Raw genomic sequence first — 16,137 nt, forward strand, 5'->3', positions numbered from 1 at the left:
CGTTGATGCTTTATCAGCGAGAAGGAGAGCGAAAACCTCCGGTTGCAGAGTGTGCAGTGGTAGGGTCTCTCCTCCGTGTGATGAGTACGGTGGTGTTTTCTGAGGTTTACTGCTTGGCTGAAGTATTTCCCGCACTGGGAGCACTGGTACGGCTTCTCTCCGGTGTGAACGCGCAGATGGATCCGAAGCTTCGCTTGCTTATGAAATCTCTTTCCACAGTGATTGCACTGATGCGGCTTGTTTTCATCGCGCGCCTGCTGGTGAGCTGCAGACTCTTCCTCTTGAAGAGGATTCAGTGTTTCAAAGCCTGGGAAGAGAAAATGACACAATGTGCTACTTGGAGTGGGACCACTTTCTGAGATTTGATATCCTGGTAGAAACTATGATTATGGTAAGGTTTTTGTAATTATTAAACTCACCCTTTTCAGCAGAACGTGCAGAATTGTGAGAGAGCTCAGATGAAGGAGATGGAGCTCTCTCAGCCTCTTCATGCTGACTTTGGGCAATGTTTTCATTAGGTGCTTCGCTTTCAATATTGTCTACTAGGTCCAGAGAGAGAGATTCACTACCGTCCTTAAGTGCGTTAGTTTGTAAGTGCTTGTGTAGATCTTCAGAGGCCACAAAGCTGCAAGGCCTCTCATTGTCATGAGCGTCCAAATGGTTCACGTCATCGGATTCAGAGAAGGTCTGATCGGGAGATACGAGACTGGATAGATGTGTGACGCAGTCGGGGCAGCGGTGGGAAATCTCTCCTGTGTGTGTCAGCTCATGTTCATCCAGCTGGCATGCAAAATTTTTCCCACATTCAACACAAATTAAACACTTACCCTCTGTACTAACATCCTGACCTGCAAAAAGAGAAGATACTTAAGTTTCAGTTTCAGTTTGTTTGTTCATTGAAACAGATTTGGAGAAATGTAGCATTGCATCAGTGTCTCAGCAATGGATGCTCTGCAGTGAATGGGTGCCGTCAGAATGAGAGTCTGATAAAAACATCACAATAATCCACAAGTAATCCACAGCACTCCAGTCCATCAGTTAACATCTGGAGAAGACAAAAGCTGAAACTAATCCAGCATTAAGATGTTTTTAACTTTGCTTCTATCCATAATTACGCTTCTTCCAGTAAAAAGTGTCCATCTCCTGTTGTGTCTCACATTTGTTTAGAAATATTTTGGACTGTTTTTGCTTATAAACAGTGCTTGATCTGTGCATTTTTCTCCTCTGATTCAGACCAGACCACTCTTTCACAGGACAAAGCATTATTATGGATTATGAACTTGTATTTTGGCCAGAAGCAACAGCTTCAAGTTAAAAATGTCTTAATAATGGATTTGTTTATTACAAACACACTTTTCGCTTCACAAGATAATTGATGGACTTGTGCTTTATGTATTATTAATTTATAGTATGTATATTATACAGATTATTGTGATGTGATCTGACGGCACCCATTCACTGCAGAGGATCTCCAAATCTGCTTTCTCTCTCAACAAATCTGTTCCAATAATAACTGGACATAAATTGTAATCGATGTTTATAAAATGGTCCGTTCTGAGGCTAAAATCTGATTGGATGAGCTAATAAACTGGCAGGACACTGGATCAGTAGTTTCAGGTGTTTTTATAACCTCAACTAGGTTTTACAGAGTCACAATAAAAAGGGGTTTTGGCAGTCCTTTTCATTTTGGGACTAACAACACTCCATGACAACGGTAAAACTACTGCAATGTCTTACTGTCTGTAGTTTAATTCAGTGCATGGCAACATTTCGTACCTTGATGAAATGCACGCAGATGTCTTCTCAAGGAGGATAACAGGGCGAAGTTTTTAACACAAATCGCGCAATGAAAGGCCTCCGCATCCGTATGGACGATCTGATGGGTCTTGAGGTCTCTCTCCCGGGTGAAAGTCTTTCCACACACCAAGCACTCAAAAGGCCTCTCTCCTGTGTGAATCCGGACGTGTTCGGACAGATGCTGAATGCGGGAAAAACCCTTCCCACACTGAGAGCACTGAAAAGGCTTCGCTCTGGCAGAGAGACTCTTTGCGTGGTCGTCTGTGGTGACGTTTGAAAGGAACATGACAATGTTAAGTTGTCTCTCTCAGCAAATATACATGTGTTAAGTATATGTGACAGCTAAACAAGAATGTTTCTGATTGCATATTGTAGCTGTGAAGCTGTAGTATAGTAAAGTATAATAAAACAGGAATCCACTCTAGGTTATCCAACTGAAATCAAAGTCAAGGTGGCACAGTATCAGCATCTCTAGGTTCACATACTGCAATGCATGAATGCAGCTGGCATAATGTATAACATAAACCCTGCATTCTCACCCGGATCAGACTCCTGTGCTTCAGTGCTATGGGCAGCTGATGGAAACACGCCCACTTCCTTCGGGTCACTGGGTGACTTCATGCTCAGATCCATGACTTACTGGAAAAATACATTTTTGTATTTTTATAAAAAGTACTATGGTTGTACAGCAATGGTATAAAACACTATGACATTAAATTACTACCATTATCACGTGGTATTTGCATACCATGGTACATGTTCAAAGATATGGAAATGCTCTAAACCAATCTCTATCTATTTGCAATTATTATATATACTATGACATATACATATGTCTGAATATCTATATGATAACAAAATCACAGCTGGAGACTGAACACACCTGCTTTGGTTGCATCTCGATTTAGTTACATGTGAACACACAATGAAAGGTGCATTAGCTGTTACTCAGGCAGATGAAACAGAAAAATAAACATTAGTTGCGCCACAAGACTGAGACACGGATGTAAAGTATTGACAAGCCTCACCTTTCCTGTGTCTCATCACACAATTATCATGCACGGACTGACAACCCGGAAATGACTGGAGACGTTGACTTTTCACAATAAAAGTCAATATTTTCAAAATAAAGGTCAATCGCAAAAACAGTTAAATAATTTTTTTACAATACGTTTACTTTCCTTTGATCTTGCGACAAACATAAAGGAGGTCTAAAAAGTACTTGGACACAAACATAAAAAATGTTTAGGCCTAAATGTTATTACATATTATAACAAATAAATCAAACATAAAGAAAGGTTATAGCCTACACCTAATTTTCAAGCAAAACATTTTAGCATTTTTGGGAGGCTTATATGATAAAACTATAGTTCGAAATGATGATAAAGTATTGTGACACTTAATGTTTTTCAAACGTTAGTGTAATGTTTATGTGATGAACTACACCTGTGGTTACACTAAGAGGTCATTTTTAAATTGTCTCAGAAAGGTGAAGTTATTATTATTATTCTGAAAAAAAAAAATCTCTGATTTTGTTTGCAGGACCGTTTGATATGTTGTTGTGTCTAATGGAACGGCATTCATACATTTGTGTATGTGCCTAAATATGTTTTGAGGACATAGGACTCACCTTCTGAGAAAATAAATAGCTTCTTCTACAATAATTTACATTGACATTGATTGTGTTCTGGTGCAAATTCGGTAAGTTTTAATACTAAATTCAAACAATAAATACAGTTTTGACGCACTTAAAGGCACAATATGTAATTTTCGAAAAGCAGTGTCGAAGCATGGACTCCACAAGACCAGCGTGTCCCATCATGGTTTCTGACACTATAAGACATCAGCAGCAGATCCTCAAAGTCTTGCAAGTTTTTGTTGGTCCAGCACATCCCATAGATGTGCATGTCTTTAAACACCTTTGACAAAAAGCTATCAGAAAAATTTAGATTCATTCAGTTGTCTGCCAGATACGGGCTGATATATATTTTGGGATGTGGCCTGTAATGACTAATATGTCCAAACTTCATAAAACTCGGTACACATGAAAACCAGCACTTTTTAAATGATCAGCTATTTATATCAACATGAATGACTGACATATGTTGTCCACCAGAGGAAGCTTTTCTCAGAGTTCTCATAGTTTGGCATCAGTGTAAATGGTTCAATAACTTGTAAAAATGCAAAGAAAAACATTTCTTCATTCTGAGTTTAATACAATTAGTTTACAAGGAAATCTCTGATCTTTAACATGCTTACAGATAATTTTATGGCTTCCGCTTATACCTTTTTCAGTTGATGTGTAAATTATTTATAGTTACTATAAAGTTTTGAATGAAAACCTAAATATATTTTCTTAATGATGATGATATATATCCTTATTGTACTGAATAAATGTTTGTCCATTGCCAGACGACTGATGCACATATGCACCTATCATAAGGTGTATTAATGCGTATAGCAGGTGTTAACAGTGATTATCTGAAATATAAAAATCTGGGGCCATGCACTGGGGACCCTCGTGGCTCAGGCTGTATCTGTCCACCACAGCCTGCAGCAGGGGCCTGTAGGACTACTTACAGACGACTTCACGTGTTTCCCAGGGGGTCACCAGCGCTGTTTTACACAAGTGCCTCTCCTTAGGGTGAACACGTGTCAGTTCGTGCTGGTCAGCCATTAAATAATGGTATCAAACTGAATATACACAATGGGGGGCAAACACGTTAAATCCCTCATGTGTTTTTTACCTGTCCATCTCTACAGAAATATTGGTCCCAGATCTTTAAAACTTTATCTGAAGTTCTTAAACATCATATTGAACCTCTGGCTTTCACAGCTGTATTTGGTACCCTTCCCCCGTCTCTTGATATGCCCAAATATTAGTCTGATTTCGTAGCCTTTGTCAGACTTTTGGCAAGACGTTTAATTTTACTAAACTGGAAACCGCCTGTACCTACTACTCTTTCTTTATAGATTAAAGATATTTTCCATTTCATTAAACTAGAAAAAATCAGACACACAATGAAAGGTGTTAACAGTGATTATCTCAAATATAAAAATCTGGGGCCATGCACTGGGGACCCTCGTGGCTCAGGCTGTATCTGTCCACCACAGCCTGCAGCAGGGGCCTGTTGGACTACTTACAGACGACTTCACGTGTTTCCCAGGGGGTCACCAGCGCTGTTTTACACAAGTGCCTCTCCTTAGGGTGAACACGTGTCAGTTCGTGCTGGTCAGCCATTAAATAATGGTATCAAACTGAATATACACAATGGGGGGCAAACACGTTAAATCCCTCATGTGTTTTTTACCTGTCCATCTCTACAGGAATATTGGTCCCAGATCTTTAAAACTTTATCTGAAGTTCTTAAACATCATATTGAACCTCTGGCTTTCACAGCTGTATTTGGTACCCTTCCCCCGTCTCTTGATATGCCCAAATATTAGTCTGATTTCGTAGCCTTTGTCAGACTTTTGGCAAGACGTTTAATTTTACTAAACTGGAAACCGCCTGTACCTACTACTCTTTCTTTATAGATTAAAGATATTTTCCATTTCATTAAACTAGAAAAAATCAGACACACAATGAAGAGATCCTCTGATAATTTCTATAAAATTTGTGGACCCTTCCTAGATTGTGTAGGACAATTAAAGACCCGAAATCTCTGTAACTCTTTCCCTCCCCCAGTATATAGACTCGTACTCTACTTTAGGGATGTGTCGGCTGTATTTAGAAGGTTTAGCATCTTTTTGCACCTGTGATTTTAATTTGTATACTTTTTTTGTTGTTTTTTTGGATGACCAAGCTTTTTAAAGCAGCACTATGTAACTTTTTCTGTATTCAAAATTTGCTAAATGCATATAATGAGCGAGTACATCATGAATTAATCTTCCAAACCGCGTTTTTGTCTTATCCCGAATCACTACGGTACACTTATAATAAGTACTTATATTTGGACTATTGTAGCCTGGTCACCGCTGCGGAGTAACACATACCTGCGTGAATCGCCATAGACATAAACTTAGAGAAGTAGCTCCGGTTGGAATGTTCTTCCGCGGGATGTGTGCAGTTCTGTTTATTAACCGCTAGAGCGCCAAAAGATACATAGTGCTGCTTTAAGGCCTTTTTTAAAAATTCTTTAACTATTTGCCTTACTTTCATTATGTTGCCATATTATTATTATTAACTGGTTTCTTTTAAAGTTTTTATTTAACATATATAGATATATAATAGATCTCAATACTATTTAAAAACCTGGAATCGTATCTTTATGTTCTACAAAACACTGAGTTTAAACAACAGTTCACACAAATACAGAATTTTTAAGGTTAGAAGGCCCCATATTAATTCGCCACCTTTAAAATGACTGTGAAAAGCCATTATAAAGACCTTTTACATTTAATTCTGGCAGAGGTGTAAAGTATTTGAATAAATGTAATTAATTACTGTACTTGAGTATCTTTTTGGATGCTCTGTAGTTTTACTGAGTATCAAAGATATTAGCAACCTTTACTCTTTACTCCACTACATTTGAAATGAGTGTTGCAGTTACTCATTACATTTTGCATGGCACCTAGCTTTTTCTGCAGCAGTTCATTTCTGCTACAAAAGACGTGATATCACCAACTACAGGGCACTGAAAGTAGCCTACAGTATCTTGTGCGCTTTGCTCTTACCCACCCAAACTTGTCAACAAGGCTACTTTAAGTGCATGCGAGTTCCTTAGCAAGTATTTGTGAATCACAGGTGTTTTATTTATGAGGCCCAAACCAGCACATCCAGTGCAAGAAGAATTTGACTTTTTAATTCTACTTAACATTATTTTATTTATCCGTTATACTGAAGAGACTTTTTGAAGGATTTGGGATTTTTTTTTTTGTTGCAATTTTGAGGTGTTCAGTTTCATTGTGGTTTTAGAAAATAAACTTGATTGCTCTCCTCACAAATCAACTTTCTAGTTTTTCACTGCCACGTCTCCTTGACTAGTGCATCTTTGAGACTGTATTTAGTATAAGTAAAATACTGAAGCACTGTTAAAATCACATGCTCTAAGACTTTTACTCAAGTTGTTTTGGAGTTGGTGAGTAGTAACTTGTAACTGAGTCAGTGTCACTGTAAGGTACCTGCACTTTTACTCAAGTATGCTTTTCATGCAAAATGCACGAGGTGAGTATTTTTCGAACATTTTTCATCTTTCTAAAAAAAAAAGTACTATAATGATCGTTAATGCAACCGTTAAGGACCTGGAATCGTTAAGAGGAATCACAATTGCTGAATTTCTTTCTCTAATGTCGAGTCCACAACGCCATCTCTCACACCTCTTCCGTCACGACTAATGTCCGCAAACAGCTGCCGTACTTCTCGCTCATACCACCAGCAAAAGGGGGAGTCCGCTAAAAACAGCCATGCATTGTGATTACTCATTTTAAGCACACCATGACCCATTCATACATAATATATGTGTAAGTTTCCAAATAAACGTATATTAAACGTCTCGCGTAGATTTAGGGTTCTAATAGCTGTATCCATCCTGAACCGCCCTCGCGCTCCCCCTCCAGCTGACGCAGTGGTGCAGTCCGTGAGAGGCAATGGCAGAGGTGTAGAGGGAGAGAGAGGATCCGAGCGTCCTGACAGCTTCACTCCAGACCCACAGCGGTGACACACCGAGCCGCGGACAGCGCATCCAGAGCCGACGCAGCCGAGCCGCCCGACCGCCCGAGACTCGCAGCTCAGCGGTGCTTTTTCTCAATCTCAGGTGTGCGTGTGAACCAGCGGCGCTCACGTTAGCACTGGCGTTAGCCGCTGTTTCTGCTCCACAACACTGTGTTTCTGTCAGAAACGCACGTAAACACGGCCGTTCCATACTTGTTTACCTCGATACACGGCTGTTATTTAATCACGCGTGGTTATGATTACCCAGCTGCCTCTGTTTTCATGCAGTTGTGTCATATGGGGGTGTGTAACTAGGCCTCTGCAGTTTTGGGGGTGACTCTCTTTCAGACCAAGTATCTGTGGGTTTGTTGGAGATGGAAACTCATCTGCTTTGGCTACTTCTAGAGATATTTCTGTGTACATCAGGTGACATTTATACTTAGATGTGCTTTGGCAGCTGTGCTGGATGTTGACACTGAGGTTATGGAGCTCTGAAGTAAGCTGATCTTTACGGATCTGTCTTTGTTATGACAATCAGTTACTCTAATAAAGTTAGTGAGGGTAGGTCCTGGGTTTATGGTTGTTTAGTGCAGAAGCCAGATGTGTGTGTCTTCTAACTCTTCTAGACAGACCTGTCAAAGGAAATCACACAACATATACACAAGTGTTTGGGCGACACTAGTGCTGAAATATTGAGAATGGGGAGGTTTATGTATATATATATATATATATATATATATGTATGAAAAAAAACTACAAATCTGTACTCGTTGTTAACTTGAACTTCACACATTCTCTTTCTATTAACATTCTCTATAAAATCCATTTACAAAAATCCTTATCCATTCAGTTCATCTTCCAGATGTCCTGGAAACGCATGGATTTCATTAAAATTTGTTAGTGTTATTTATATACTATTAATGTATTTATTTATGGGTCAAAGACGAGGCCATCCCATTTTGGTGACCACATCTAATTAAATTGACAGAAGTGATTTATGCAGATAAAGATGCAAATAAAGTGTCTGCTTTAATGTTTCGAATATTTTTTGTGAAAATAAAATGTCAAAGTATAGGTGAAGTAATGTTCCATCGTCATTCACGTAACGGATATATTTATGTAAAACTGAAACAGCATATTAATGTAAAAGAAAAAAAGTGCATAAAATAACGATCAACTAGACTAAATTGTATTCTATTTTAAATGATTAAAAACTTCTTGCTAACTAATGAGTAAAGATTGGTAAAGATTTAAAATGACGATGAGTCAGTTTTTGCGGGACTGCACTGTGATCCTTCAATAGAGAGCTTTAATGTCATTAATGATTCCTGCTCTAAATATGCCTGAAAAGATTTTTTGCTATATGATTGTTTGCTCTTAAAAACTAAACTTAAACGGGACCCATTCTAATGTTTGGGGGGGGAAACTAAATTTAAAGCTGTATTAAACTTTTATTGTTTTGATGCTTTAAAACCCTTTTTCGTCTTTGACCCTTATATTTTTAATTAGCTTGTATTGATATAATTTTAGTTTTCATTTTATTTTTAGTTTAAGATTTGGTAGTTTTTTTGTTATGTGCTTTTCTCTTTAGTTTAGCTTTTAGTTTATTTCAGTTTTACTTTTAGTCAACTTATTGCAATTTATTTTGGCTTTGTTTACATTTTTTTTAACTTTTTAATAATTTTAGTTTTAGTTGAGCATGAGCTGAAGCGTCTGCTATCTGGTCTGTTTTTAAGACACTTTTTTGCACTTTTGTCACCTTATAGATGTTAAATTAAAGTAATTTTTATGATAGACAGTTGTCTTGGTCTAATTGTATGTCTTCCAGTGTGCGGACATTTTTGTTTTTTGGTTGATCAAATTTTTCTTGATTTACGCACCTGAGAACGGACTGGTTATCTTTTTGGAGCGCATACAATATCTTGTTTGATAATAGTTTTAGTTAACAAGAACACTAATGAGAATGCTATAATGAATTCACTGTCACCGTGTTTTCGTGTCTTTTGCCCCAGATAAAGCCGAAGCCACGCACCATGTCCTTAAAACCGCGGGTGGTGGATTTCGATGAGACGTGGAACAAGCTCCTGACGACAATCAGAGCGGTTGTGATGCTTGATTACGTGGAGAGAGCAACATGGAACGACCGCTTCTCGTATCCTGCACTCTTGTCCTGATTTACATGATGTGCAATGAAACTGTTGCTTCATCTTTTTTTCCCTGTTTCTTGTAATCTCATTTAAAAAAAAATCTATTTTATGAGTGTGCAAAGCCATATTTTATTTTTGTTTTTATCTACTTTATATACACACTATCATTCAAAAGTTAGGGGTCAGTAAGATTTCAAAAGAAATTAAAGCAAGGATGCATTAAATTGATCAAAAGTGACAGTAAAGGCATTCATAATGTTACAGAAGGTTTCCGTTTCAAATAAATGCTGCTCTTTTGAACTTTCAAAGAATCCTGAAAAATAAAATGCATGACGGTTTCCACAGAAATATTGGGCAGCACGACTGTTTTCAACATTTATAATAATCAGAAATGTTTCTTGAGCAGCAAATCAGCATATTATAATGATTTCTGAAGATCATGTGACACTGAAGACTGGAGTAATGATGCTGAAAATTCAGCTGCACATCACAGAAATAAATTACATTTTAACAGATATTCAAATATAAAACAGTTATTTTAAATTGTAATAATATTTCATAATATTACTGTATTTCTGATCAAATAAACACATGCTTGGTGAGCATAAGAGGCTTCTTATCGCGTCTTATTGACCGCAAGCTTTTAAATGGTAGTGTAACTTCATGTATCCTGCATTAAAATCTCCTTAACGTGAGCTTTAGTGACATCTATGCGCTGTGTGTTGCATATCCAGAGCCTTTAGGGGAAAGACTGTACACTGAGACGAAGGTGTTTCTGGAAAATCACGTCCGTCAGTTGTTCAAGGTGAGAACGAGTGATGCTCAGGCCAGTGTCGTTACGGTTTAATTGTGGGTGTCTTGCATCATTGCGGTGTGTGTGTCTTACAGAGAGTCCTGGAGTCGGAGGAGAAGGTTTTGGGGATGTATCACAGATACTGGGAGGAATACAGCAAAGGCGCTGAGTACATGGACTGCTTATACAGGTGAGTTCAGCTACTGTAGCAGGCAACTCTGTGAAGGACATTAAAGGTGATGTGTGCAATATTTTTCAGTCTGAGCCAAGTGTAAATGGATTGTTTACCCAAAAAATGAAAGTTGTGTCATCCTTTACTTCACTTCAGGTTGTTCCAAACTTTCTTTGTTGAACACAAAAGAAGATATTTTAAAGAATGTGGGTAACCAAACAGTGACTTGCATAGTATGGAAATCAATGAGAACTGAAACGGTTTGGCTTTTTTTTGTATTCAAATGAGAAAAGAAGGTTTGGAACAACTTGAAGGTAAGTAAAGGATGATAGAACTTTCATTTTTGGGTGAACTGTCCCTTTAATGTGCAGAGACAACAGCTGTATACATATGCAGGTCATAGACTGACCAATGAAATGCTTATGCTGCCTGTTTTGCACAACAGAATCAGATGGTTGACATTAGGAGTGTTTGGAAAACCTGCTGTATTTGGAAACTGTCATTATTCTTGCCATTCTGTTTGGTGTGGCTAGTTCACTTTTAATTTTGAAGCAAATTGCACTGACTTTAGAGTTTTTGGTTGGTAAATGGTGTTTGTGTTAGTGCTGGTGTGATACTTGGATGGTGAATGCTTATTTAATAATGGCCTGGATGTCAAAGAATTAGATGATTGGTGTTTAACCTTGGTTTAACATTTCCTTGGCTTTTAGTGTAAGAAAGTCAGTCAATTTCAATTAAGTAGTAACATAAAACCTACAGTATATTAGTACACACTACCGTTCAAAAGTTTGGGGTCGGTAAAATGTTTAATATTTTTGAAAGTCTGTTCTGCTCACAAAGACTAGTTTTATTTGATGAAGAAAAAAAAACAGAAAAACTTATATTGTGAAATAGTATTGCAATTTAAAATATCTATTTATTGCTGTGATCAAAGCTGAATTTTCAGCATCATTACTGCAGTCTTCAGTGTCACATGATCCTTCAGAAATCATTCTAATATACTGATTTGCTTTTGTAACAAGATAAATGTTTTTACTGTCACTTTTGTTCAATTTCTTACTGAATAAAAGTATTAATTTCTTTAAAGGGTTAGTTCACCCAAAAATGAAAATTAGCCCATAAATAACTGACCCCAAACATTTTGGTAGTTCAATCTAGTTAATCTAGTTTAGTGTAAAATTTTGTGAACTTTTGATGGAACAAACGAATATGTCACCAAAGAGATATTAAAATCACGGTTGATGTTGCTTTTAGTTAATTAGGAACTGTTGCAATGGCAGGTGAAGCATTGCACTGTGGGATACAGTATTCCCTGAAGTGTGCCTGTTGTATTCTGCACATTTTGGCAAACGCAATAGTAGGTAATCCGGTTATTCTGTTCTTCTATTCTTATGCAGAAAAGTTGCATACAGTGCACAGTATGCTTAATACATTCTTGGTAAGAGTGCATTAGCATGCCATTGTGTGTTCTATTTAAAATCATACATTTCATTATTACTGGTTCAGACGGTTCATTGAGTGCACAAGGTATGGTTTCTCTGGCATGCAGAGCTCGTCCTGGACAAGGGCTTTGACCAGTTTCTGCTTGATTACACCATGCTGGACTGAACCCCATCACTGTCCCGCTGGCCTTGGTCAGCTGTGAAAACAAGCACGTCACCCGTGGCTTTATTGTGCTTCAACATTCACATACTCAACTAAAATAATAGCAACTGTTTTTCCCTGAATTTACCCACAGGTACCTCAACACACAGTTTATTAAGAAGAACAAGCTGACCGAAGCAGACCTGCAGTACGGATACGGAGGCGTGGATATGAATGAGCCGTTAATGGAGATCGGAGAAGTATGCATGGTTTCATAATCAGATGCATCAGACTTTAGTGCCGTGTGTTTACAGTATCTTATGACACAGGCTGTTGGCATGTGAACTTTTTTTTTGATGTGAACAGATTGGATGTTAAGCTATGCACATTTCAAATGTCAAATTGTGGTGTTTATTCTTTCATGAACAGTATAATGGTTTATAATGAATGTTTTTGTTGTGTTTTTAGCTTGCACTTGACATGTGGCGGAAGTTAATGATTGAGCCCCTTCAACCGATGCTGATCGGGATGCTTCTGAAAGAGATCAAGAAGTAAGTCAAACTTTAAAACAGAAGGAAATAATTTAACATGGTACATTTTTATTTATTTCAATAAAATTTATAATAAAAAATAATAAAAAAAGATACAATTTCAATAAAAAATAAATAAAAATTCCAGGTGAACCTGAAATATTTTATTTTGTTTTGTTTTTATCAACTAATATTTAATCTATTTTAAAGCTTAAAGGTATAGTAATGAATTATGGAAAATATTTCATTTGCACTGTAGCTCAAACAAGTGCTGTTGAAAAATACAAGCTTCACGTTTATGCTTTTAAACAATCCCGCCCATTTGCTTGTTGTTATTGTGTATTGCTGAAAAAAGTTATTTTCGGTTTGGTTTTACAAACTAAAACAAAATAATTACAGGGATCAACGCTAAGGGATCAATTACAGGGATCAACGCTATTTTTTTCTACTGGTCCGGTCGCGCCAGTGGTTCAAATTTTTACTTGTCCTGACAAAATTTTAACTGGTCCTGCTGCCACAAAAAATTAAATAGTTGCTGTTATCATTGTTTTTGACCCATGTTATTTTTTAGTCTAATAAATAAGCTTATATGTGACCCTGGAGCACAAAACCAGTCTTAAAGGGGTCATATGATGCGATTTCAAGAGAGATACAACTATTTGAAAATCTGAAAACTGAAGTTTTGATATATTTACGGTAGGACATTTACAAAATATCTTCATGGAACATGATCTTTACTTCACATCCTAATGATTTTTGGCATAAAAGAAAAATCTATAATTTTGACCCATACAATGTATTGTTGGCTATTGCTACAAATATACTCCAGCAACTTAAGACTGCTTTTGTGCTCCAGGGTCACAAATGACACACATTTTATATACCAATTAAATTTCACAAAAACTACTATCCTAACAAATATAAAGTTCAAACATTATGAAAGACAAGTGAACAATCAGTAAATAAGAACAAATGAACAAATTACAAGCAATAGCACGATTGAATATAGAGAACAAAGACACAAATGAAATGATGCTGTATGAAAAACAGCAGACGGGCTGAATGAGACGCAGATTCACTCTCTGACAGCAGCGATTCAGCATTTCCTCGGTATATGTTTACTGCTGTAAACAAAGCAGAGCTGCGCTTATTAATAACACTACTTTAATGTGCGTTATACAGAGACGAGATGAAAAGAAAACGCCATGTAAACGTCTCTGAAGACAGTTCCACTCAGAGATGCATTCATATAAACCCCCAAATCAATATTTAGGAATTTCTTCCAATATTTCGCTCCGCCTGCTACAGTATTTTCTCCTCTCTGCATCAGTCTTCAGCATCTCTGGCCTCTGTTAACGGCCGTTTACAGACTTAGTAAATGTAAATGACATTTCGGAAAATGATTGCAGTGCAGTTTGTGTGCAAGTCCAGAACAGAGATCGGCTGAAATAAAACAAACAAATGTCTGGTCGACCGGTGCATCTGCACTCCGCTGTATAAATGAAATAGAGATTAAGCTACAAAGTTACTCGCCAAGACGGGTATTTTTGACATACTTTTGAATGTATTTGTCTGTTCAAGCTCTGTGTGTGTGAGTACTGAATAGAGCTGTCTTGCTTGAATGTAGCTAGAATTTTTTAATTTGCAAGGCTTAAAAACACACGCAAATGATAAACTTTCATGACGACACAGCAGTGGCCCGATCGACAAACCCGTCAGCTGTCGCGAGCCTCTCTCACACTGGCAGTGTGACACTTGAATTAATTACCTGCGGCACGAGTCTTTGGTGCCACAAATACTTGCTATGATAGCCTGGCCTGAACCCAAGTTCAGTTTTATTGATTATATTCCAGTATAAATTGTTTGAGGATGCATTTGCAGATGTATTCAGTTTGGATGTTGTTTCCATAGTGACCGAAGTGGGGAGGACCCAAATCAGAAAGTAATCCACGGGGTTATCAACTCCTTTGTTCATGTTGAACAGTACAAGAAAAAGTTTCCTCTAAAGGTGAGTGCCTCTTTCTAGATGCTTTTTTATGTGTCACTTTTCGTTGTGCAAACATGAAACTTCAGTCATTTGTAGAAAAATTGAAATGTCTTGGCTTTTTGTACACTACTATTCAAAAGTTTGGGGTCAGCAAGATTTTAATTTTAATTTTCTTTGAAAGGCAAAACACTTTTAATTCAGCACGGATGCATTAAATCAATCAAAAGTGACAGTAAATGGGTTTATAATGTTACAAAAAATGTATCATGGTTTCCACAAAAAATATTAATCAGCACGACTGTTTTCAACACTGATAATAATCAGAAATGTTTCTTGAGCAGCAAATCAGCATATTAGAATGATTTCTGAAGATCATGTGACACTGAAGACTGCAGTAATGGTGCTGAAAATTCAGCTTTGACTAATTTATAGAAATAAATTACATATTAAAATATACTCAAATAGAGAACCTTTCAAATTGTAATAATATTCACTGTATTTGTGATCAAATAAATGCAGTCTAGAGACTTTTTCAAAAACATAAAAACATCTTACCGACCACAAACATTTGTGTACTTCTTTGCATGCTCAGAGTTTGTGTATCAGCAATCATGCATCTCATTTGGAGGCCACACCCTTTATTTCCCCTTTACCCTAGTTTTATCAGGAAGTCTTTGAGGGGCCGTTCCTGACAAAAACCGGCGAGTATTACAAACAGGAAGCCTCCAATCTGCTGCAGGAGTCCACCTGCTCCCAGTATATGGAGAAGGTGAGATGCTGTAACCACAGCTTAGCCTCTCCATCTCTGTCTTTTACATTTAGAACAGTTACTTTAACATGGTTTCTGACTTTATTTGGTCATTCAGTCCATTTCACACATTGCTGGTTGATATCTAGCTTTATTGTGATCTTAACTCTTTCCCCGACAGCATTTTTGAAAAAAGTTGCCAGCCACCGCCAGCAATTTTGATGATTTCACTAAAATTTCACAAAAATTCACTAAAATTTGATGGCCTCCAGTATATTTTGCTGTATGAATATTTGAATATGCAATACACCAAAATAAAGATCAGAACCTCTACTTTTTTTAAACAAAAAGGTTTATTCTAGCTTAAAGCATTCTTTTTTTATCAACACTTGAATATAGGTTGGTTTCATAAAAAATTCATAATTTTGAGCAAAAAGGTGAGAAAATCAAATTTTTATCAAAAACTACATCTGGGTAATATTCAGTACGATTATCAAAGTATAAATCCAGTAAATCGCTTCCATCAACACCTCCAAAGCTTGCACAGACATATACCACTTCCCGGATCAACACTTCCCGGAAAACTACAGTTTTCATTTATATGCCGTCTATTGCTGATGATCGCATTATTTTTCATATGCATCTGTTTACATAAGAGATCGCTAGTTTCTCCACCCTGTTCACGTGTGTTTTTGTTCGGGAGGTTTTGTACTCGTTCAGAAGATG

At 37.2% G+C, this 16,137-nt stretch overlaps 2 protein-coding genes across 2 annotated transcripts in view; one reads left to right on the top strand and one right to left on the bottom strand.

The window, feature by feature from the left end:
• LOC107729920 (zinc finger protein 271-like) overlaps nt 1–2,812 on the bottom strand; it is a 10,479-nt gene extending 7,667 nt beyond the window's left edge. The window contains exons 1-5 of the mRNA XM_016540658.1: nt 2,681–2,812; nt 2,337–2,436; nt 1,777–2,058; nt 420–848; nt 4–307 (exon numbers count right to left, since the gene is read on the bottom strand). Coding sequence (XP_016396144.1) covers nt 4–307; nt 420–848; nt 1,777–2,058; nt 2,337–2,430 — 1,109 coding nt within the window. The 5' untranslated portion in view covers nt 2,431–2,436; nt 2,681–2,812. The remainder of the gene's footprint in view (nt 1–3; nt 308–419; nt 849–1,776; nt 2,059–2,336; nt 2,437–2,680) is intronic.
• A 4,534-nt stretch (nt 2,813–7,346) lies between these two features.
• The window catches only part of LOC107729921 (cullin-2-like), a gene marked incomplete at its 3' end in the record, with an annotated part of 16,671 nt that continues 7,880 nt past the window's right edge, over nt 7,347–16,137 (top strand). The window contains exons 1-8 of the mRNA XM_016540659.1: nt 7,347–7,553; nt 9,463–9,602; nt 10,300–10,402; nt 10,486–10,580; nt 12,301–12,406; nt 12,615–12,697; nt 14,588–14,684; nt 15,322–15,432. Of these exons, the coding sequence (XP_016396145.1) occupies nt 9,484–9,602; nt 10,300–10,402; nt 10,486–10,580; nt 12,301–12,406; nt 12,615–12,697; nt 14,588–14,684; nt 15,322–15,432 (714 nt within the window). The remainder of the gene's footprint in view (nt 7,554–9,462; nt 9,603–10,299; nt 10,403–10,485; nt 10,581–12,300; nt 12,407–12,614; nt 12,698–14,587; nt 14,685–15,321; nt 15,433–16,137) is intronic.

The sequence above is a fragment of the Sinocyclocheilus rhinocerous genome, unplaced genomic scaffold (assembly GCF_001515625.1).
Source record: "Sinocyclocheilus rhinocerous isolate Xijiao unplaced genomic scaffold, SAMN03320098_v1.1 scaffold67, whole genome shotgun sequence".
NCBI lineage: Eukaryota > Metazoa > Chordata > Actinopteri > Cypriniformes > Cyprinidae > Sinocyclocheilus > Sinocyclocheilus rhinocerous.